Here is a 22,363-nt window from a genome sequence, read left to right as displayed (position 1 = left end):
ACAACCTATAATTACATTTCCCCGCACTGCACTATAGTGACATCTTGATTCGGTTTGTCTCTCGTGGTTCGAGTATTCTCAATCATGTGGACAATGTCCATTCCGTCCACAACTTCCCCGAATACAACATGCTTGTTGTTCAAGAACGGTGTTGGAACTGTAGTGATGAAGAATTGACAGCCATTCGTATTCGGACCTGAGTTCTGTTGATAAAGGCTCTTCCTCAGCGATCATGCACATAATTATAAGATGGTATCGGCATATTGGAAAAATTGAACTTACCGCCATGCTCAAAAGACCAGCTTTGTCGTGCCTCAGGTTGAAATTTTCATCTGCAAATTTCTGGCCGGCGTAGATGGAAGCACTTCCTGTGCCATCGCCGTTCACGAAATCACCTCCTTGAATCATAAAGTCTTTTATCTTTAGAAATTGTCAGTAAGGTCTTCTTCCACTCCTTGACGGTCTGTGATGCTTGCAGGGTGTAAGGAAAAGGCAATTAAACATACTACACGGTGGAACTTGCTGCCTTTGTAACCTTGAGGCCGTCCTTGACTATTCTTTGCCTCGCCAGTGCAGAACTGTCGAAAGTTCTCCGCCGTCCGAGGGGTAACATCAGCGAAGAGCTGCATTTTCACACGGCCTAGTGGCTGTCCTATAGACATTCCAAAGATAGTTGAGCAATGTCAGTGTCCGGTATATCGAAGGTTGAATATCCATTACTTTTAGGATGACAGTATGGAGATGTTGAAGAATTTCAGAAAACCCATTGCATCGTTGTTTGAAGCCATTTAAGGGCACTTGATTGCTCAATGAGCTTCCTCTTTGAAGAAAGGAACTCACCTGCGAGAGCTATATCGAAGAAGACTATGGGATTTGAGGCCATGTTTTTGGTTGGCAATGGTAACAGCTGCCAGCGAGGTTGGTGTGTATCGTTAACAAGGAAGCTGCTAGAGCTATGCCGAGATTTGTGGTTAAATCGTCAAGCTATAAATCCTTCGTTCTGCTGGTGAAGACAAAATATCAATAAATGCTGCTCCAGTGTCTATGGATGGTGAGGGCTCTCTAGTGCCCACGGATCCCCACCTATCCATCTGCATCAGCCAATCATAGCTGCTTAGACTTGCATCGTGGCAGAGACTCCGCTCCTTACCCGATCGAGCACTAGCCTGTCGCCCTATTACATAACAAGCGCAGGCTGAATATGCGCCAAGAATGCCCGTGACAATGGGCGCTTAGTGTATTGTCTCGTATTGTATGTAATACACCATACACGACTCTTCACCACATGCTTATGAGCACATCATATAATAATTAGTACATACATCACAATATAAGGACCAAAACAACAGTAAAGAAAGAAATCTATGATTTTAATTCTTAAAAGATCCGGGGTATCCATTGTTCCGTAGCAGTAAGCGCGGGCGGAGGCGGTAATACGGTTACCGCAGGGTTAGTGCGTTGTTGAAACCCCGTGATCCCCCCCCATGTTCATCTCTCTCGAATCTCCACCTGCGATCAACAACCTCGTCCAGATTCCCTCCTGTTTGCGCCGTACAGGAACAGCTGGCTGTCTCGGATATCGCGCATCTTTCTCGTTTCACTTTTCTCTTTCAAACGTCAGCATAAGCAGGCCCTCCGCTGCCCTGCTTCACCAGTCCTGCTGTGCTCTCTGCGTGCATCATAAGTTGGGGTCCATTTGCTTCTCGTCTGTGGCTGGCTCGTTCTCACAGACGACATCTTTCTGCCCGCCCAAGGGAGGCCTGCACAAGAGTTTCCTCCCATCCGCGCGACTACATGAACACCATCCGCCCTTGTCATGATAACTCAATGCGATGCTTTGACACAGTAGTGTCTCGCTGGTGTAGGGCTGTCGCCGTTTCGTACCAGGTGCTGTGACGCCTAACTCAAAACGATCCGAGCAATATTCACAATCAGAAGCACCCCAAGCCGACAAATATCTGTTACTTGTAACCACCCATTCGAATCACAAACGCTGATTTTTACATTGATCTACACATCCGCTCTTACCGAAAGTATAACCGGTTTCCCATCATCCATCGCGTCTTCACAAAACAACTAGAACATGTCCTCCGCTACTTCCACAAGCACCGCGTCTGCCCCATCCAGTACTTCTACTGGAAGTTCGGGAGGGGGAGGCGGCCCAAGCAGCTCGCCTTTACTTTTTTTTGTTGCCCTTGGATTTGGCGTTGTCTTTACGAACTTATGGTAAACACATTTGATACCTCCCATTTGACTGTGATTGATAATCTTACGTAAAACTTGCAACAGGATTATTGTCGGCGTGAAATATTGCTTTCGATATAATCAGCGAAATCGGTTATTACGAAACGAGGAAACAGGGGAGCCTATTGATTTAGCGACTGTTCCCCGGCCGCACAGGAGAAGAAGGGAAAAGAAGTTGATGTCTATGGAAGATGTAAACGAACGATTTCCACTTACGAAATACAAAGCTTGGCGAGCATCTCGCGCTGACGAGGGGCTTCCGAGCGAAGGAGGAATTTCTGCGCCTTCCGACAGACCTGAAACACCCAAGGCTGGCGAGAGTGAACAAACTCACCTTGAACACGCATCCGTCGTACAACCTGGTGTTGAAGCTTATTCGGTTCCTTTAAAAGACCATGAGCGAAATGATTCGACTATAAGCGAAGAGCCGTTTAGTCCTGTTGCCGAGCAATTAACGGTGTCGGCTCATTCAAAAGAAAGGCCCAGTTCTGATATCCAGCCGAATACTGAACATGCCGATGCTGCACCAGCCACAAGAGCCCCAGACGACACTAACAACACTGAAGTACGGAATGATGAAGACCTCCAAGAGGGAGAGGAGAATGACGATCCAATTCAAGGCGCTGTTCCAGCTGAGTTGCTTCCTAGTCCTGGTGACTCTTGCGCAATTTGCCTTGATCTTCTAGAAGATGACGATGATGTCCGTGGTCTTACATGCGGCCATGCTTTCCACGCTTCCTGTCTGGATCCTTGGTTAACAAGCCGTCGTGCTTGTTGCCCTCTCTGCAAGGCCGACTATTATGTTCCTAAACCACGACCGGAGGGGCAGCCAGCAATCCCGGAAACTGATAGACAAGGGCGTCGTACAGCAGGCCGAACTGTTGTTATTGCATCTCCACAACCGGCTTTTTTCGCAAACCGTTTGCATCAATTCAGAACAAGGTCTTATTTTGCCGGGCGACCATCCGCCGTGCCACCCAGGTCAGAGCCCGGGACTGTTCGGCAAGATATGGATTCGGGAACACAGACCCTACCAAACGATCATAACGAGTCACAGTCACGAGTTCGAGCCTGGATCCCGAGGCTAAATATTCCAGGTGTCTCTCTCCCACGTCGAACGCCCGCCTCTGCCGACGCTCGCACACCTGGCCAACTGGAAGCCGGATCAGCGTCGTGAATGCAATCAACTACCTTCCACCTCCACACATACATGTCACCACTTTTAACTTATGTTTCTTTCTCAGTTCCGAAATCATCTCCTTGTCTCTTCACCCATAACGAATCTCCTACTCTTTCCGCCAGCATGTACTTACTTCATTTCTACATCATACCCCCAGCACTGATGCTACGAAGAAGGGTGAATACGGTTCTCATAGTTGTCAGGTTGCATTTGCCATACGATTTGTTACCCCGTTTTGGTCCGGCGTTAATTGTTATTCGGATTATGGGTTTTCTTGTTCTTTTTGCCAATCTGGATTGGCAAAAAAAAATATGTATTTGTGTTTGGATTTTTTTATTTCATTTTCTTTGTTCTTTGATATAGCAAACTGGCGTCTTGGGACGTTACTTATGACTGCATATTTGTTTATTTGAGTAGGACAATTTTTTGAAATTCAATTTGTGTCTTTATATTCTGATGGTGATGAGTAATAAAAATGTAACTGCAATACAATATTGATTATGTTCTCCTTTGAGAACATCAAAACCTTCAAAAATCGTGGGTGAATTGTAAAGATTATCATACATTTCATTCATAAGTAAATTGCGAACTTGATTGTTGATGATGTTGAGAGAGAGATAGAGAAAGCTAGGAAAAATTACCTAGTAGGAGCTCTCACTGAGCTAACACCCGCACTGATAACGCTGGGCAGTTCCTCCTGACCAACGCTAAACAACATACTTATTCCACCGGCAACAGCCAAGATCGCAAGGACCGTGATGGTTCCAATGAGGAAAAACTGCGTGCTAATATCTTCCTTCTGGCAGGCTGGGCCACCCCATTGGACAGTGCGAATGCTGCCATCGGCGGTTCGAACGGTTGTCTTGTGGCATTTGCATGCGTAGCAATCTCCCGCTTTGAGGTAGCATGATCCGTGGCCTGAACAGCTGTTTGTGGCACTGGTGCAAGAGGTGTTGGTGCTGTGGCATACTGGTAGGAGGGTGGATGGTATGTCGTCAATTTGGCTTCTGCGGGATTGGACGTGAGGGACAGATTTGACGGAATAATGATTATTCGTGGTGTGTTTGTTGCTGGATTTGGGTTGAGAAACGAGAACGATGGTGCGTTCCTCGTAATCGAACATCTTAGAGAGTGTAGTCAATAGTTGCGTCGCTGTTGAAAGGTCCGCTTGCTCCTAAAGGGGACAGTGTTAGAGACAAGAATGAATTGTTGCATCAGAAGAGAACAGAGCATACTTTGAACGATAGTCTCAAAATCTCCTTGGAACCAGTGGTATCGGACCACGCCTCGAGTGACGACAAAGGCAGGCCGTCAAACAATCCAGTCATCGGGGATTTGGGAGATCCAATGAAAATGGGATGCTGATACAAACAGCTTTGCAATGTCTAATGTCTAGTCAACCAAACTAGTTCGCCAGTAGTTGCTATCATTGGCTGCGTACCTCGCTGCTAGATGCTTGATCCGCCGTAACTTCGTATTCGCAATGTTTCCAGCCCGAAGAATAGAACCCGTCGGTTTCGGAGATACTCTCCGCAATAAATCTATCGATGAAATCGGAAGACATCTGAGAGACATGAAGATGAGCAGTCGGGTTTTCTTGAGGTGTGGCAGCTATTCATAATGCGTCTCTATTAGCTAGCCATTCCAATCGGCAACCAGCACAGAAATGCAGTACTCACAAGAACCATTCACAAGACCTTCGACCACAACAAGGAGTTTTTGCTGATTCCTGCTATCTGCTTCTTGGAAGAGATTGTACTGGTATCCGCCGAAATTATCCAGTAGCTGTACGATAGGTTCTACCAGGGCTGTGCTAGGTGTGGTCTGAGTCGATTGCATTCGTTGCTGCAATAACAGCCTGGCAGCGTCCTCATGGATAGAACCTTGGCCCTGGAGACCGACATCTTGTTTCGCATCAAATAGGAATATGGCTCCGTCAGACGCCGGCGCAGACGACGCAGTAGCTACTGCCGCCAGACAGGAAAGAAGCTTCAGGGTGTGCCACATGGTTGCATACAACTTAACGGACGGACGCTCAGTGAGTGTAAGCCAGATATGGCTTCATTCAAGGCGTAAATCACAGTCCCCGGGTAAGTGGGATCATGAATGATGAGAACGTCAGCTTCTATGCCGCTTCGTTTGTTTGACGATCAAGCAGGAGTTGGTTGTATGCCGTACGTCTTGTCTATGAGCAACCAATCGTGGTTGGCCCGCGCCCGCGGCATCGGCGTTAAGTCACGTGCTGACAAATATTGACAGGGACAAGTCCATTGACCTTTATCGCATATCCCAATGAATTCATCACTTACTCCTCTCTCTTTGACTTGACCGTCTGATTACCGTCATGTCCAAAAACGCGTCTACTGAAGAAAAAAATATTCGGCAATGATCTGGGTGCGTTATCTCGCTCGCAATCCTCGGCCAATTCTCCGCCAATATCGGGCATTCACCACGGGGGGCTCCAGGATAGTCAACGTTCAACCCGTAAAGATCAAAAGGCCATGGTTTAGGTTACTATTCCCGTACTCTGTTACAAGTTCGCACCTGATACTAACTTTTATCAAGGCGGTTTGCTACTAGTGTCCTGGTCTACGGCGCTGCATTCAACCTCTGGAGTTCGCTCTTGTATTCACACCTAGACGGAAATACACTGGCCGATTCTGAGGGCAATTCAGGAGGATTGGGCGAAGGTATTGTCGATGGCGGGAAAGAGGCTGTTGACGAAGATGAAGAAGAAGATGTCACATTTATACCGCTGAGCTGGCCTCGTCTTCGGCCTGGGGAGCTTTACACTGGAAACGACCCGGAATGGAATTGTTTCAGGGATTATGCACACGACCGCAAACGCCTTGAGTCTTTAAAACGTAAGTTCGGGGACATCGTTAGTTTTAAGAGGAAATATGGAATTGACTCTCCGAATCCAGGTGAGCTAGAAGGTGTTGTGCTTACACGAGTATCATGCCATCCGAAATTCAAAGATCTTCTTGGAGATAATATGCGAATCATGAGAAGCTGGCTATTTGTTCAATTCCCATATCGTGCGCCTCCCCATTATGAAACAGTTGGGTATGTCTCTCACACTATGTTGGGTATGCATATGGATTCTAACTTGTATACAGTTTCGAAATCTCCGATAACGAGATTGTCTTGAAATCGAAACCCATTCCGGACGAACAAGGTCGCCTAATCCTGGCAGCGTTGTTTCCTTTTACGGTAACATCGGCGATGGGACATGCTGCTTCGGCCTTCTTTCATCGAAAGTTGCAACGAGTGAAGAAGAGCTTTGGAATAGATGAAGACCCTACGAACGACGTTATCATGAGCATAAAGGACATGGATGTTCCGTCAGATTTGCAACCATCGAATAATATCAGCTTATCGAGTTATTCCGAATGGGAAAAGTCCATTGCGAATATCATTCAGGAGACCAGCCCCTCGACGGCAAACACAAATACTAACACGACTCACACCCAGCCTTCTCGTCTACCTAAAATACTTTCCGTGATGCAGATGCTTCCTTCTCAATATCAAGATTCTGACCTTTATGTTGCTTATCTTACCTTCAAGCTACATATGATGAAACATGAGATGCAGCAGCGCAATCCGATATCCCCGCGGGGTGTTTTCTATTTTAACGGTCCTATCGGCTTAGTAGGCTCCAAAGGGTTATGCAGACTTGAGGTCCGCGGCGAATATAATCCGGACAAGGCGGAATGGTCTTCTATAACGATGAAATTGAAGGATTTCAATTTCATTCGTCAGGAACCACTGGGATACCAGCGTCCATCGTGAAGCTGCTGATGGTTCTATTCAACATTTTCTCAGGACCCGTCAAGAGTGGCTCAATATATTCGAGATTGGTCATTTTTGCTGCTCAGGTCAAGACCCAGCGGCTTCCGTGCACCCACCATTGAAGGAGCCTGTGTCATGAGCGAGCATTTGATTGCTAGGGCATATTCTGGATTGCATATATGACATTGCACAAAAGCCCGTTTCTGGTGTTCTCTTTCTTTTTCTGTCTTTGCGCAAGATACCTTCACAGATCGCATTTGTTTGATGCTTCGTATCCAGTGGCCGAAGTAGGCTTTTTGAGTGTATCATCCCGGGATCTCCAGATCAACCCTCATTTATCCAGTTCTTGTATATACATTATACGGTAATTTTCTTATTATATGATATTCCTTGTCACGGCACGTGTTTATATCGTCTCGACCGACGAGCTTATTAAGCCTTGAGCACGCGAGGATGACGACATAATGCGAGGTTTCCGAGGTATATGTAATTATAAGACAGTTACTTAGGTAGAGGCATTCTATTGCTATCAGAAATATCCATTGGGCGATTATCATGGGAAGAAATTTTCTGAAAAGGTATCCTATTTTTGCTTAATTGACTACGATTATACACTTAAGAGTTAGTTGTAGTAGAAGATAACCCTAAACTCCGGTGTAAACATTGAAGGTGGGGCATGTCATCTTTCTCCGCCCCTTCTCCAAACAGTTACGTATATAGAGCCAGCACCAACCAACCTTGACCATCATCTGTGTTTGCCATCCACGGAGCACGCCCATACAACAACATCAGCAATGTCGCTTGCACCAAAATTCCAAGGCCAGAAGTTGGCCGCAGCAAACCTGCATCCGACACCTCATACACTCGAGCTCTGTAAGTAGAGTAGCCCACTCTCTTGCGTAGACATACTTATTGATACAATAACTCTAGACCTCGACTATGTCTGCCCTGTACGCAATGGCCGTTTTCATCTAGTGGATCGAACCGAACTAGTCTAACAAACACAAACAGTTCTGCGCAAAGATCTTCAATACTTTTTACACCGCAGTGAAACCAATCATCGACGAAAAGTATAGTGACAAGCTCCAAGTGATCTTCAGACAGCATGTGCAGCCATGGCATCCCTCATCCACTCTCGTACATGAAGCGGGCGTTGCGGTCTTGAAAGTCGCGCCGGAGAAATTCTGGGAGTTCAGCGAGGCCCTCTTCAGGAGACAAAAGGAGTACTTTGATGAGAATGTCGTCAATGAGACTCGCAATGATACCTATAAACGTCTCGCCGCTCTTGCGGCCACCGTGGGAATTGATGAGAAGAAGGTTTTTGATCTGCTCTTCATCAGTTCCGAGGGCGGAGAGAGATTGAACAGAGGCAATGGTGTCACAAATGATTTGAAATTGATAATCAAGGTATGTATTCTTCTGTATTTTTGAATTTATGAATTTTTTTTTTCTTTTTGCTCTAAACTTTTTGGGCATATTATCACAATAAATAAGTAGGGAATTCTGATTAAATATCCCAGGCAAACCGAGTTGTTGGCGTGCATGTCTCTCCCACCGTCTTCTTCAATGTAAGTGATCCCAAAGAACATCAACTTCGAGTCAATAGAAGTCCGCGAGACACAAGGACATACTACTAACCACAGCATTGTGTAGGGTATTGAAGAGAAAAGCATCAGCAGCAGTTTCACTGCTGCCCAGTGGGAGGAATGGCTTGGCAACAACGTGGTTTGACTGCCAACGGAGAATCACCATCTCAATACTGCACGGCTTTGATATAGAAATTGAAACCAGAACCAGATACAGCATGGCTATTTCATATCCACATTTCAGAAGAAAAGGCATTGTCCGTTTGTAGTAATCCCGAGTAATATCTCACGTACGTTTTTTCTTCTTCATCAATAATTCGTGATCCATTATCATGTTCGTAATTTGATTTGTAACTGAGGAGCGAGAGAGAAAGAAAGAAAGGGAAGAAGAAAACCAGCTCGACGCTTCCTCTATTGCGCTCCAGGAGGTTGGTAATTGATGGGCCGCCTAGAGACTGGTGGTTAGCATCGTATACCCGAGAGACGGTTGTAATTCATTCCAAATGTCGTACTTGAAAAGGAGTATGTGTGGTTCTGGTTCATGGACTTCGTAGTGTTCCCAACCTAAGCTCTGAGAAATTGTGAGTAAATGAAAATAAGCAGGTAGACGTCCGCTATCATACCTGGGTTATACCAAGACCACGCCATTCTTCCTCCCAAAGTAACTTCAGTGTACCCTTGGAAGTATCAAAATAGTCCCCCGGAATCTTCTTAAGCATGTTCTTAGGTAATTGCACGTGTCGGTACTCAAAATCGCTATCGGAATATCTGTTTTCAAGTGTTCACGTCAGCATCGAAACTTCAAATCTGCATGTTGACGTTTTGACAAAGAGACAAAAGGCAAAAACAGAAAAGAAAAACCAAACAATAAAACATGCTTGCTATTATTGCAGACACGAATCGTTCTTACTTGGCAGAATAATGAATGGCGTCGATAAATTCTTCGAGTTTCGCCCGCTCCGACTCAAGCACTAGGCGGGGCTTCTTGTTGCGTCTGGTAATGTCAATGTCCGACATTCTTGCTGATCTAAGCGTGCTTTGCGAGACAGATGGACGAGCAGATTTGCCGAGCGAGAAGCTAGAAAAGTACGACGAAAGGAATATGAGGTATTTGCGCCAACGACGGAATGGATGGTGATAAGAGCAGGACTGAAAATCGGGAGCGACAATAAAATTGTAAAGTAAATAAATAACAGAACGGTCTATGTAAGTACGTGACCCCGTGTATTGTATTATTGTTCTGCCCAAGTCCTTTGATGCGAAAGTTACCGTACCGTACCAATACCCGAGCACCCGCCGGGCGCGTGCGGCGTGCCTGGCCTAAGGTATCCATCCATGCCTCCCTCTGAGACTGCGCGCGTTCCTCAAAGACAATCGATCTATTATTCCCTACCAGCGGATCTTTGCGCTTCTTTCGCCATCGCCTTTATTGACGCAGTGACGCCATAGTCTGGGTCGCAATCTGATCCTCTTCTTGGGCATCTGTTTATTGGCGCAGCAGCAGCGTTCGTCTCGTCTTGCGATTCTCTCAAGCTCGTGCTTTTCCTCGAGGCAGGATGAGCGCGAGGCGCAAGTTCTCTTCTACTGGCCCCGTCGAGCCAATACCTCTCCATGGATCAAAACGGCGCAAGGTGTCTGTAAGTTTTACTACCGCTAGATCAAACCTACCAGAGTCGCATGGCGCTCCCTCCGCGGAGTCATCGAAACGACGCCACTAGATTTGGCGATTTGCGTATCAAGTCTTGGCTTCAATCAACTGACTGGCTTATTTCTCAACAACATAGGAGGACGGAGGACACACCGTTGATATCGAAACTCCACAAAAGACTACGGAAGTCGGATTAAAACTGATAGAGGATATTAAACAAGCGACCGACAAGAAGTATGGGGTTTTTTTTTTACTCTTTGTGGCTTCTAGCTCATTTCCGAAAGGAGACTTTCTAACCCTCTTTGCGCAGTGGTCGTCTGATCGCAAACGATTTCTTTCAGTTACCAGACAAAGTAGGCATATCCTTGCAGAGCCGGGGGAGCAGCATTACTGACCTGGTCATAGAAGCGGCATGCAGATTACTACAAGGTCATCGCGCTTCCAATTTCGCTTGACGCAGTGGTGGTAAGTTGGCTCCAATGATCGCATACCCAAGTCGCAGCGCACACCTCAATATTCTACGGACTACTTCTTGCTGTAGCTAACTGGTGTGCTGGACAACAGGGGAAATTGAATAGTCACGAATATGCCACCCTCACAGAGCTTGAAAGCGACCTAAAGCGATTGGTCAGCAACGCGAAAAAATACAATGAGAAGGGTTCTCTTCTATTTGCCGATGCAGAACGTATTCGGAAGATAGTTACCAACACCATGCCCAAGATCAACCCGGCGTATAATGATCCTAATTACGTCCCGTTCCCGACTCCTATCCCCGATCAAGTGCAAACACAAGCACCTTCAGATGAAGACGCTGATGGACAGGACCAAAATGCGGATGCTGAAATAGACGCCGAAGATGAGAAATCCGTTCAACCTTCAGATCAGGCGTTAGAGAAGGACGAACAGGAGGAATTAAATTTTGAAGGCAACACGATACAACTTGCCCAAGATAAAATAATATCAGAATTGATCCACTTGAGAGACGAACAGTACGCTCCTTCATTTCTTTCCATTAATGGACGTATCTGCTAACTTTTGACAGAGGAAGAGAAGTAGGCGCCCCTTTCCTTTACAAACCGGACCGCAACTTGTATAAGGAATACTATGAAATTATACAACATCCAGTATCCTTGCGCGGCATTTTGAAGCAAGTCCGAGGTATCGAAGGGAGAAAGCCGCATAGTCGAAAAACAGCGTTCCCAAATTGGCGGTCATTCGCAAATGAGATGGACTTTGTCTGGGGAAATGCCCGAGAGTTCAATGAGGATGACAGCGAAATTGTTGACCTTGCCAAAATCTTAGAGGTGCGTGTTAATATATTTATATATTCATAACATAAAAATTCAAGCAGCAAGCTCATTATGACCGCAGGCACAATTCAAGCGCCGCCTTGCTGAAGCAAAAAGTGTCGTCCCAGATCCAGTACAGGAGAACGTAGAAGAAGCGAATCCTCGAATCAAGTTAAAACTAGGCTCCAGCAAGACGCCAGAACCAGCATCTCAGCGATTGATGCTGAGATTTACTGGTCAAAAATCGTCCTCCGTAGAGGACAAGACGCCAGCATCTGCCTCGTTAGATGGGGACTCTGTACAAAGACAACAAGAACCTGCCAACGGGGATATAGCTGGACAGCGCTCTGCCCTGTCGACTACTCAGGAGAGCCGCGAAACGCTAGACTATACTCGACTTGGTCCCACTGCCCAGGTTCTTGGACAAGGTAGTCCAATGCCTACCAGTATCATAACCCCCTCACCATCTCAGACGCCAATACCTTCAACAACCAGCGCAGACGTACTGATGCATTCGATGACAGGTGGTCACGGTCAAATGATCAATCCCTGGCCATCAGGGAATCCTCCGGCTCAGCCATATCAGAGCTATGCTTCTGTGGAATCCATCTTTCGAAGAGCTAGCCAGGGTAAGCTTTGATTCACTCTCCCGTTGCACATATTCATCCAGTAACCCTTCATTTCGGCAGATGTCTCAGACGCTTTGATCAAGGACTTGGCTATAAAGTCGCACTCAAGCCTTGGAGTCCGGCCTAAATTTTCCCTACATTTTCCCGCTTCGCCCATCTTGCGCCAGCAGTCGCTTGTGGTGAACATCCCTGCATCTCAGAACTTTTTGTCTCTGTCCGTCAAGATCGCCCCCAGTACAGCGGAAAAACGGACAAAGTTCGTTGCCCTGTTTGGACCGCAGAAAGTCATCCTCGCTCCTCAGCCTCATTCACTCCCAAACGAGTTATTCTACGATATCAGACTGCCCCTTGGCTTGACAAAGGTGGATTTCCAAATGGCATCCTCGATACGGCCAACTGGCCAGGAAAATACTACTACTATTCATGCTGCTGAGGATACGCGAGAGTTTGAGCGCTTGACGGTATTTTTCCGACTGGTGCGATAGCTAAGCTACTTTGCTTGCAAATTGAATTGCTTGTGATATATACAATGTTGCTATTTCCTGTAATAAACTATTGGATAGGTAGCAATAACACCTCGTGATATGCACATGCAATGGCCAATCCAAGAATGGAACTGTCATGTACCTATTACTCTTGCCCATAATTCAAGCGTACAAAAGAGTCAGAATTGATAGAGAAATTGCCACCATTCCCGTTTCAGGGCTAGCGGTATTGCCTCAGGCACGCTGCCGAAGTTTGTTGAGGGACCCGAAAAAAGGAAAAAAAAAAAAAAAGGCGGTAGGGAAGACCGAAATTTTCAATTTTCTTTTTAAGCGCCTTCCCTGTGCCTTCCCCCCCGCCAAAATTTCCTGCTTGCACATATCAATCGCAAAGCGATCTTTTTTGTTGCTTCTCTTCAATAAAAGTACCCTCTTTTTTTTATTTGATCAACTTGCTTTTGCTTGTTGATTTCTCTTTTTAATCATGTCTGACGAGGTCTACGAGGGTGCCATTGGCATCGATTTGGGTGCGTTGTCGGATTGAATATACACAGCAAGCAGCGAATTTCTAGACCGACACTGACTCTCCTTCGCAGGTACCACCTACTCTTGCGTTGCCAACTATGAGGGCACCAACGTTGAAATCAGTTAGTTTTTCGTTCCTTGATTCGTTATCACAGAATTCTTCGAGAATTGGTCGATTAACATATTTTTTTCCCAAGTTGCCAACGAGCAGGGAAGCTTCACCACACCTTCGTTCGTCTCCTTCACGGACAAGGAGCGTCTCATCGGTGAGGCTGCCAAGAACCAGGCTGCCATGAACCCTAAGAACACCATCTTCGATATCAAGTATGTTTTTTCCCCTTCGATGCCGATGATCTTAAGAGGCTAACGAAGTTCTCTCAGGCGTCTTATCGGACGACGATTTGAGGACCCCGTTGTTAAGAAGGATATTGAGTCCTGGCCTTTCAAGGTCGTTGACCTTGGCGGAAACCCAGTTGTCGAGGTTGAGTACTTGAACGAGACCAAGACCTTCTCTCCTCAGGAGATCTCTTCCATGGTTCTCACAAAGGTAATTGATTACATGACTCTTGATATACCTACGTGCGGTGGATCAGGTGGCTAATGTCAAGGATAGATGAAAGAGGTTGCTGAGACCAAGCTCGGCAAGAAGGTCTCCAAGGCCGTTATCACTGTTCCCGCATACTTCAACGACAACCAGCGACAGGCCACCAAGGATGCCGGTGCCATTGCTGGTTTGAATGTGCTTCGTATCATCAACGAGCCCACTGCTGCCGCTATTGCCTACGGTCTGGGTTCCGGAAAGTCCGAGAAGGAGCGTAATGTCTTGATCTACGATCTTGGTGGTGGTACTTTCGATGTCTCCCTTTTGAACATCCAGGGTGGTGTCTTCACCGTCAAAGCTACTGCTGGTGACACTCACCTTGGTGGTCAAGATTTCGATACCAACCTGTTGGAGCACTTCAAGAAGGAGTTCCAAAGAAAGACCAAGAAAGGTTGGTGGATCTCTTTCTTAATCTATCATAATTGTGGGGGCAACGAGAGAACCAAATGCTAACGTATAACATAGATCTGTCCGGTGACCCCCGTGCTCTCCGCCGTCTCCGTACCGCTTGCGAGCGTGCCAAGAGAACCCTCTCCAACGCTACCCAGACCACTGTCGAAATCGACTCTCTCTTCGACGGCGAGGACTTCAACGCTCAGATCACCCGTGCTCGTTTCGAGGACCTCAACGCCAAGGCTTTCTCTGGCACCCTTGAGCCCGTCCAGCAAGTCTTGAAGGACTCTGGTATTGACAAGACCAAGGTCGACGAGATTGTTCTTGTCGGTGGTTCCACCCGTATCCCCCGTATCCAGAAGTTGCTCAGCGATTTCTTCGATGGAAAGAAGCTTGAGAAGGTAAGCTATTTTTAAAACAGATAAGCTGATATAACAATACTGATTGAACCAATCAGAGCATCAACCCCGACGAGGCTGTTGCCTACGGTGCTGCCGTTCAGGCCGGTATCCTCAGTGGAAAGGCCACCTCTGGCGAGACTGCTGATCTCTTGCTTTTGGACGTCGTTCCCCTGTCTCTTGGTGTTGCTATGGAGGGTAACATCTTCGCTCCTGTTGTTCCCCGTGGCCAAACTGTTCCCACCATCAAGAAGCGTACTTTCACCACCGTTGTGGACAACCAGCAGACCGTTCAGTTCCCTGTCTACCAGGGTGAGCGCACAAACTGCGAGGACAACACCTCTCTCGGTGAATTCACTCTTGCCCCTATTCCTCCTATGAAGGCTGGTGAGGCTGCTCTCGAGGTTGTCTTCGAGGTCGACGTCAACGGTATCCTCAAGGTTACTGCCACCGAGAAGTCCTCTGGACGCACCGCCAACATCACCATCTCCAACGCTGTTGGCAAACTTTCCAGCACTGAGATCGACCAGATGATCAGCGGTAAGTTATACACTGGTATACCAATCAATGCAATTTCTCTAATTCATTTTCTTAGATGCCGCCAAGTTCAAGTCTAGCGATGAGGCTTTCAGCAAGAAGTTCGAGGCCCGTCAACAGCTCGAATCCTACATCTCCCGTGTTGAGGAAATCATCTCTGACCCTACCATGTCATTGAAGATCAAGCGCGGTAACAAGGAGAGAATCGAATCTGCCTTGAGCGACGCCATGGGCCAGCTCGAAATCGACGACTCCACGCCTGATGACCTGAAGAAGAAGGAATTGGCCCTCAAGCGTCTCATCACAAAGGCTATGGCCACTCGCTAAACTCACTTTCCCCCCCCCTTAAATGAGAAGAAAAAATGGAAGAATAAAAAGAAACCCTCAATACCCCCACCAAATAAACTGTGTGTGTCGTTTTTGACTTCCATTTTCCTTTAATACTGGAAGTGTGGAATGATGATAATGTTTTTCCTATGTCTGAAGAAAAAAGAAAAAGCAATACGCAAAATGCCAGAAAAGTTTTTTCTTACAAGACAAACAAAAAGAATTCAATTGACGACTTTCCCATTTTAACGAAACACCCACACAATATTTGTGTATGTACGAGTCTACGCGGGTAGTGAAGAGAACAAAAAGGGTCTATCTATCTAGATTGTTTTGGCGATGATAACTTGACTTTTCCCTTTTTTTTTCTTTTTTTCTTCATGTTTCCAATTTTTCCTTGTGTATGTCGAGAATTATGCTTTTTCCATTTTTCTATAGAATATTTTTCAAACATTCTTCTATTCTTTTAAGTAAAAAGATATATATATTACACAAAAAAGTCAAGTAGCAGGTGTTGTCTAAGGAACTGATTCAACGTATAAGAGCTATCTATAGGTATAGGCATAGAGTATAATTATAATCGTAGTATACATGCTGATTGATTCAACAACTTCTCTGACCCATTATCTTTCTTGTTTGCTCTTCAACTTGGTCCAACCGCTCGTGCCGCTGACTCTATTACCTGGGCTAGTAGCAGGCTGTATAGGCCTAGTAGTATTGTTATCTCCGACAGACGTTGTTCTCCCTTCGGTAGTAGTAGTAGTAGTAGTTGTTGTTGTTGTGATATTATCTCGAGCATATTTGTTCTTCTCGGAGGAATCGGCTTCATCATCCCATTCTTTTTCTTCAAGTAGCTCCCACTCCGCATTGGCCATTTCCCCCAATAATGCAGATTTGAGTTTATCGGCAATTTTGGCCGGAGTGGGCAATTTCCATGTCTTCATAAACTCCACTCCTTCGGCCGCACCGAGGAAGGAATGGGATGTCCCGTGCGAGTAATGTCCGAGCATGGGGAATGATTTCGTTCGCTGGATGATGGTCTTGGGCTGGCTCTTGGTGTTGCTATTGTTGTCATTTGTGGTGGGCAATTTCGTTCGAAGATCACGACCTGATACTGCCCTCATGGCATTGGTATTCGGCGCTGTTGGTGATACCAGAAGTTGCCATATGTTTTTGCCGATATTGCAAATGTCTTCCCAGGAATCCGAGCCAACGTTCAGGCCTTGCGTACGGCAAAGCCATGATATATTCCACGCTAGGAGAGATACTCCCTCGACGAAGAGCGCGTATGTAGCGGGTTCTTCTTTAACAAGTCTCGGGAGTGTCTTTTCTACTGATAGAGGACGAGAACGGTGTTTTCTTGCATCTCGGGGGTTTGAGGCCGTGTAAGGATGCCAGGTATCGCCTAAAGCATCCTGACCTGTTGAATAGGATGTAGCTGGGGCAAAGATTGTTGGTGTTGCATGATTGCGGTGAGGCAAAATAATTTCCGCAGGTAATCTAAGGGACAGGTAGTGAGAGACTACTATGAGCAGATGGGATATATTGCATAGAGCCGTGGATATTTGTGAAGGTGAGGCCCCTAGACAATGTTAGAAAGAGATAGATATATAGCACCGCCATATGTGATTCGACTTACCGTTCAAATTTCTCAAATCAACAATCGGAACACCTCCAATGTAGTATTGTTCACCACCCCGTTGGCCCCCTTCTTTCCTTTCAAATTCCCGGCGAAGACCGTACAAATGTGCAGCCTCGCGGCATAGGAATATTCTAGATTCAGCAGTCTTATTGTGTAACGAGTGCCAAAGGTGCTCTGTCCTTTTGATCCCGTTCTGAATGTTCGCCAAGGCAGCATTCCGTCGTTCACTGAGCTGAAAGTTTGCAGACTCGGCATCTGAGCGGCGTTGTCTCAGCTGCAACCTCATTCTGTGAATCTGGGTTTTCCTCTGTTCTATTTCGGTTTTCAGGGTCTCTGCACAGTGACGCATTGTCCGTATTCGGTCTAAGGACCGAGCCTGTTCTGTTTGGGCAGCTTGAACGCCCCATTTGAGATTCCCTTCGCGGCTTCCTGCCTTATGGGCAACGTTGTGTATATTTTGTGCATCATCAGCATCTCCAGAGACCGCCGCCTCTACCTCTCGCCCTATGGACTCCTTCTCGAGCAGAACACGAGCAGTTTCATATCGCAAGGTATACAAGTGGCTCCGGGCACAAGTAGGGCAATAGAAGGGCGAACGGTTGCTGGCAGTACGTGCACATATGCTGCAACTCATTTCAAACCGAGTTGAAAGAGTCTAATGGAGAACGCCTTGTTGTTACTTCTTGTTCTTCCATGATAACCTATGTAGAAGATTGGGTAGATGCGGACGGCGTGCTCGACTTGTTGTTATTGTTGGAGGCGGCGGAGAGATCAAAGCCTTCATTCATGGCTCTGAAATCGAGTCTGGGTAAGTATCTAAAACGACAACAAAGCCATGTGGACTTGTCGCATGGGCACAGGTAATACAAAAGTTGGTGATGAAAGGGGAGAGTTGTGACTCGGTTCATGTGGTTGGCTTACATGACGGCATGAGCGATAAGTTGATAACTAACACGCTTGTCCCAAGGCGGTTAAGACTGGAAGCTTACTAACATTACTAGCGTTGTTTTCGGTTACCGGACAATACACCGATATCGGACATTTCAGACACGTGACTAGATTTCGATCTGATAAGCGGGTGGCTAACCTGATTTAGAATAGTGTATTGATATTATTCTGGAGCTGTTTTAACTACGTAGTCTTAATTATTGAGAGTCGATTACAGCTCCGGCTTGCCGAAACTACAACAATTAACAAGTACCACAAAAGCATGTCGCTTTCATTATATAGTCCGAGCAGTCTCTAGTTCGCAGCTCTAGTTTGCATTCGGCCACTGCGTCTCATCCAGAACTCCCCTATTCACGTGGGGGATCGCTTCTCTACTTGGCAGCATTGGAGGATTCGGAATCTTTGGTTTCTTCTTTTTTTTAAAAAACAAAAATGCCAGTCTATTGACTGGTCCTATAATATTCATACACAATGCTTGAAGGAGGTGAGTATGAGTTCGCCCGGACCTGCACTAAGCAAAGAAACACTTTTTGATAGACTGATATGTTTACACATAGAATTAGAAGCGTTTTCCTCATCCCTACAAGATATTCCAATCCAAGTCTTAAGATCTGAGCTCGCGCGCCGTCTTGAATCAAGAGCATCTGATGGACAAAATGGAGAGTCGGCATGTGGTTCAAACAAGACTGGGCAATACAACACGTCTCTTCATGTTTTCGCTCTATTTCTCATCTTAATTCTTAGCACTCTAGGTCAGTATAAATGGTGCTCCTCTCCCATGAACCTTGTATAGCCTCAACTAGCTCACATCTCCTAGCGTGTTCATTTCCGATATTAGCACGTCGATTCCCTTGGTTGCCTATCCCGCGCCGGTTTCTCTTCTTTTCCAGGCATTTCGGCACCGGCGTTCTAATAGCTACAGCATTTGTTCACTTGCTCCCGACCGCTTTCAATTCTCTATTAAATCCCTGCTTGCCGTCATTCTGGACTCATGGATATCCGGCCATGGCCGGGCTTATAGCAATGGTGTCGGTGTTCCTCGTTGTTACGGTTGAAATGTTCTTTGCAAGTCAAGGCGCGGCACATGTCCATGGCATAGATTACGATGAACTCATAAGAGATGTCAGTCCGAAGGAAAATCGAAAAGAGAATAAACAAAGACGGCGGGAGGAATATATTCAGTTATCGAATCAAGATCATGGTGAGCTTTGTTCTTTAACCCAAGCATTACGGTATTAACTGACGTCTTGGCTTTTTAGCAATGAGAGAGAGTTTGATCCGCTCTCCCAATTCCGATGGTCAAGGTGCTTCCCATAACAATGAGGCTGACCCTGATATGGAAGAAGAGATGGTTCCCTACATGGACGAGGAAACAGCAACTCTTGTCTCTCCGCGAAATGGACCACGGATATCCGTCGACAGCCCTCGAAGCCCACCACTTAATAAACATGTACGACAAGACAGCACGTCTGTCCCATTGCAAAACCCCCAGAGACAACTTCTTCAATGCCTTCTCCTTGAAGCCGGCATCCTCTTCCACAGCATCTTCATTGGCATGGCTCTCAGCGTCGCCACGGGCACGTCGTTTATAGTGCTCCTAGTGGCGATTTCATTCCACCAGACATTCGAAGGCTTCGCATTAGGATCACGAATCGCGTCCCTAATACCAAGTTTATTCCCCCCCTCTTCCTACAAGCCATGGCTCATGGCTTTCGCATACGGCACAACGACGCCTATAGGCCAGGCCCTCGGTCTGGTACTGCATAATCTCTACGATCCGGCTAGCACCACGGGGCTATTGATGGTCGGTTTCACAAACGCGATTAGCAGCGGCTTGCTGCTCTTTGCGGGACTCGTGGAGCTTCTTGCAGAGGACTTTTTGAGTACAGAGAGCTACGAGACTCTCAACGGATGGCGGAGAGTGGAGGCGTGTCTTGCAGTTCTCGGCGGTGCTATGCTTATGTCGATTGTAGGGGCGTTTGCATAGCTTTGATTTCAAATTTGCGGTTTTCTTTCTCTCATTGAAGCTTAAAATCTTGGCCCATTATTCAGTGTAAATTCTTATTGTTCTTCATGATTAAAAGGTTCCTTTCCCTCAGTATTAATTGTTTTTTTTCGCTATATAAAACGTCATTAACGACTAAATCAAGATACCGATGTAACGGTACTAGATGTCGAAATGCAGAAAAGGTATCTCTGTTCTAGTGCAAACTAGAGGCAACTAGGGATATAAGTAGCAACAACAGCAGCTGCAAAAGTTCCCTTTCTCCTAACTAAATTGGTCACAAAGGGAGAGTATTTTCTGATGTTTTATTTCTTTTTTGTTGTTTCTTTCTTTCTTTACAGGAGCGATTCCAGGACAAGAGCACTGGCACCACCGCCACCGTTGCAAATACCGGCACATCCAAGCTTGCCATTCTTAGCCTTGAGAACTCCCAAGAGCGTGACAAGGATACGGGCACCGCTGGCACCAAGAGGATGGCCGATAGCAACGGCTCCACCGTGGATGTTCACCTTGTCTTCTGAAAGTCCGAGCAATTTCAAGTTTGCAAGTGCAACGACGCTGAACGCCTCGTTGATCTCGAATGCATCGATGCTGTCCTGAGAGACGCCTGCTTTCTTCAAAGCCTTGGGGATGGCGAGCGCGGGGGAGGTTGTGAATTTTGTGGGTTGTTGTTCAGCATCGGCAAAGGCAAGGATTTTGGCAATGGGCTTCAAGTTGAGTTCTTTTAGTTTGGCTTCGGAGACAAGAACGACAGCAGCGGCACCATCGTTGAGTGGAGAGGAGTTTGGTGCGGTCACAGTTCCAGAACCTGGGATAAACGCAGGCTTGATTGCGCGGAGTTTATCAGGGTTAAGCTATACATGTGCTGTTAGACTTGTGGCCTGCCAAAAGGAATAATAAAATTCGTCGAAAGATTTGGAAAAGGGAGGAGAGGGTTGGCTTCCATACATTCTTGGGTTCTTCGTCCTGCGACACAGTCACACCAGGCTTGCCCCTGAAGCCAGGTAGTTCAATTGGGACAATTTCACCATCTAGCAGACCCTCCTTCTGTGCAGCCTGGGCCTTTTGGTATGAGCGAATGGCGTATTCATCCTGTTGCTCGCGGTTGAAATCGTGATCCTGGGCACACTCCTCTGCCGCCATACCCATGAGTTCCTGCTTGTATGCGTCGGTAAGACCGTCTTTCGAGATGCCGTCGACCAAGGTCTGGTTGCCGAATTTGGCACCATTGCGCAGGCTGGGAAGGTAATGGGGGGTATTGGACATGGACTCCATGCCTCCGGCAACGACAATGTCGGCGCCACCGGTTTGGATGGTCTGGGCACCAAGCATGATGGCCTTCAGGCCAGAAGCGCAGACTTTGTTCACATTTGTGCACACGGTAGTGTTTTGCAGCCCGGCACCGAGCGCGGCTTGTCGTGCAGGGTGTTGTCCGACACTAGGCAATTATCAATGGTTAGCTATTTGTAATTCGCAAAATGGAGGATGAGCATGGGGGGTGTATTTACTTCGCCGATAGAACGTTTCCAAAGTACACTTCCTCGACATCGGCGGGGTTCAGGCCCTCAGCTCTCTCCACAGCTCCTGCATTCTAGTAAGTTCATGCTGTTATTTACTCCAAGGATGAGAATAGTAATCAATAAATCAATGTACCTTTGATGGCATGAGAGCCGAGCTGAGTCGCGGACAAGGAAGACAAAGAGCTGCAGCAAGAAACAAGTCAGAGAACCAACTACACATTTCTCAATCAGCAAACTCGAGGCTTACCCGAGGAATGAGCCTACAGGCGTGCGGGCGGCGGAAACAATGTAGACAGGAGGGAGAGACATGGCGATAGTAACAATTGCGGGGTAAATGGTATGAAGATGGAAGAGAAGATTAGAGTCGTGCTCTGAATCGGGGTGTGCAACGAAAGGAAAAGCGAGGAGCAATTGAGTGAAACAGGAGGGAGTCAAGAGGAAGACGATGCCAGGGGCGAAGAATTTATGGTTGGGAGAGGACGATTTATTTAGTCTGCCTAGAGGGAAGGAGGTCGGTGAGAGAATCCCGTTCGGGAATGCTGAGCGCTGCGGTTGGGGAGGGCGCTATTTTCTGATTACGAGTCGATTAATCGATCTACAACTTCAACGTAGGTAGA

General features: G+C 46.7%; 11 protein-coding genes across 11 annotated transcripts; 6 read left to right on the top strand and 5 right to left on the bottom strand.

The window, feature by feature from the left end:
• Positions 1-11: 11 nt before the first annotated feature.
• On the bottom strand, positions 12-883 carry UA08_07852 (Peptidyl-prolyl cis-trans isomerase H; the record flags this gene model as incomplete). Its single annotated transcript, XM_020262748.1, has 4 exons — positions 12-203; positions 283-420; positions 507-652; positions 841-883. 4 exons carry the CDS (start codon positions 881-883, stop codon positions 12-14), a joined length of 519 nt encoding a protein of 172 aa, XP_020117020.1.
• Positions 884-2,083: 1,200 nt separating this feature from the next.
• UA08_07851 (hypothetical protein) lies at positions 2,084-3,421 on the top strand (the record flags this gene model as incomplete). Its single annotated transcript, XM_020262747.1, has 2 exons — positions 2,084-2,226; positions 2,290-3,421. 2 exons carry the CDS (start codon positions 2,084-2,086, stop codon positions 3,419-3,421), a joined length of 1,275 nt encoding a protein of 424 aa, XP_020117021.1.
• Positions 3,422-4,061: 640 nt separating this feature from the next.
• UA08_07850 (hypothetical protein) lies at positions 4,062-5,431 on the bottom strand (the record flags this gene model as incomplete). The annotated part of the gene is made up of 4 exons (XM_020262746.1): positions 4,062-4,598; positions 4,660-4,785; positions 4,866-5,035; positions 5,104-5,431. The coding sequence occupies 4 exons, from the start codon at positions 5,429-5,431 to the stop codon at positions 4,062-4,064; spliced, it is 1,161 nt and encodes a 386-aa protein (XP_020117018.1).
• A 378-nt stretch (positions 5,432-5,809) lies between these two features.
• Positions 5,810-7,216, top strand: UA08_07849 (hypothetical protein; the record flags this gene model as incomplete). Its single annotated transcript, XM_020262745.1, has 4 exons — positions 5,810-5,934; positions 5,990-6,288; positions 6,349-6,490; positions 6,544-7,216. The coding sequence occupies 4 exons, from the start codon at positions 5,810-5,812 to the stop codon at positions 7,214-7,216; spliced, it is 1,239 nt and encodes a 412-aa protein (XP_020117019.1).
• A 794-nt stretch (positions 7,217-8,010) lies between these two features.
• Positions 8,011-8,947, top strand: UA08_07848 (hypothetical protein; the record flags this gene model as incomplete). The annotated part of the gene is made up of 5 exons (XM_020262744.1): positions 8,011-8,089; positions 8,147-8,166; positions 8,228-8,623; positions 8,737-8,784; positions 8,870-8,947. The coding sequence occupies 5 exons, from the start codon at positions 8,011-8,013 to the stop codon at positions 8,945-8,947; spliced, it is 621 nt and encodes a 206-aa protein (XP_020116834.1).
• A 303-nt stretch (positions 8,948-9,250) lies between these two features.
• Positions 9,251-9,819, bottom strand: UA08_07847 (Cyclin-dependent kinases regulatory subunit; the record flags this gene model as incomplete). Its single annotated transcript, XM_020262742.1, has 3 exons — positions 9,251-9,373; positions 9,426-9,570; positions 9,713-9,819. 3 exons carry the CDS (start codon positions 9,817-9,819, stop codon positions 9,251-9,253), a joined length of 375 nt encoding a protein of 124 aa, XP_020116835.1.
• A 539-nt stretch (positions 9,820-10,358) lies between these two features.
• UA08_07846 (hypothetical protein) lies at positions 10,359-12,853 on the top strand (the record flags this gene model as incomplete). Its single annotated transcript, XM_020262741.1, has 6 exons — positions 10,359-10,439; positions 10,856-10,915; positions 11,015-11,439; positions 11,493-11,754; positions 11,822-12,368; positions 12,429-12,853. 6 exons carry the CDS (start codon positions 10,359-10,361, stop codon positions 12,851-12,853), a joined length of 1,800 nt encoding a protein of 599 aa, XP_020116826.1.
• A 481-nt stretch (positions 12,854-13,334) lies between these two features.
• On the top strand, positions 13,335-15,631 carry UA08_07845 (Heat shock protein SSB1; the record flags this gene model as incomplete). The annotated part of the gene is made up of 8 exons (XM_020262740.1): positions 13,335-13,377; positions 13,447-13,497; positions 13,573-13,699; positions 13,757-13,922; positions 13,989-14,367; positions 14,442-14,770; positions 14,827-15,307; positions 15,363-15,631. 8 exons carry the CDS (start codon positions 13,335-13,337, stop codon positions 15,629-15,631), a joined length of 1,845 nt encoding a protein of 614 aa, XP_020116827.1.
• A 623-nt stretch (positions 15,632-16,254) lies between these two features.
• Positions 16,255-17,907, bottom strand: UA08_07844 (hypothetical protein; the record flags this gene model as incomplete). Its single annotated transcript, XM_020262739.1, has 2 exons — positions 16,255-17,213; positions 17,271-17,907. 2 exons carry the CDS (start codon positions 17,905-17,907, stop codon positions 16,255-16,257), a joined length of 1,596 nt encoding a protein of 531 aa, XP_020116828.1.
• Positions 17,908-19,226: 1,319 nt separating this feature from the next.
• On the top strand, positions 19,227-20,208 carry UA08_07843 (hypothetical protein; the record flags this gene model as incomplete). Its single annotated transcript, XM_020262738.1, has 2 exons — positions 19,227-19,422; positions 19,481-20,208. The coding sequence occupies 2 exons, from the start codon at positions 19,227-19,229 to the stop codon at positions 20,206-20,208; spliced, it is 924 nt and encodes a 307-aa protein (XP_020116829.1).
• A 353-nt stretch (positions 20,209-20,561) lies between these two features.
• On the bottom strand, positions 20,562-22,055 carry UA08_07842 (Acetyl-CoA acetyltransferase; the record flags this gene model as incomplete). Its single annotated transcript, XM_020262737.1, has 5 exons — positions 20,562-21,080; positions 21,175-21,664; positions 21,735-21,810; positions 21,880-21,929; positions 21,994-22,055. 5 exons carry the CDS (start codon positions 22,053-22,055, stop codon positions 20,562-20,564), a joined length of 1,197 nt encoding a protein of 398 aa, XP_020116830.1.
• Between the last annotated feature and the right edge of the window lie 308 nt (positions 22,056-22,363).

The sequence above is a fragment of the Talaromyces atroroseus genome (assembly GCF_001907595.1).
Source record: "Talaromyces atroroseus strain IBT 11181 chromosome Unknown scaffold_12, whole genome shotgun sequence".
Classification (NCBI taxonomy): Eukaryota; Fungi; Ascomycota; class Eurotiomycetes; order Eurotiales; family Trichocomaceae; genus Talaromyces; species Talaromyces atroroseus.
This window is presented reverse-complemented; position numbering and strand designations above follow the sequence as displayed.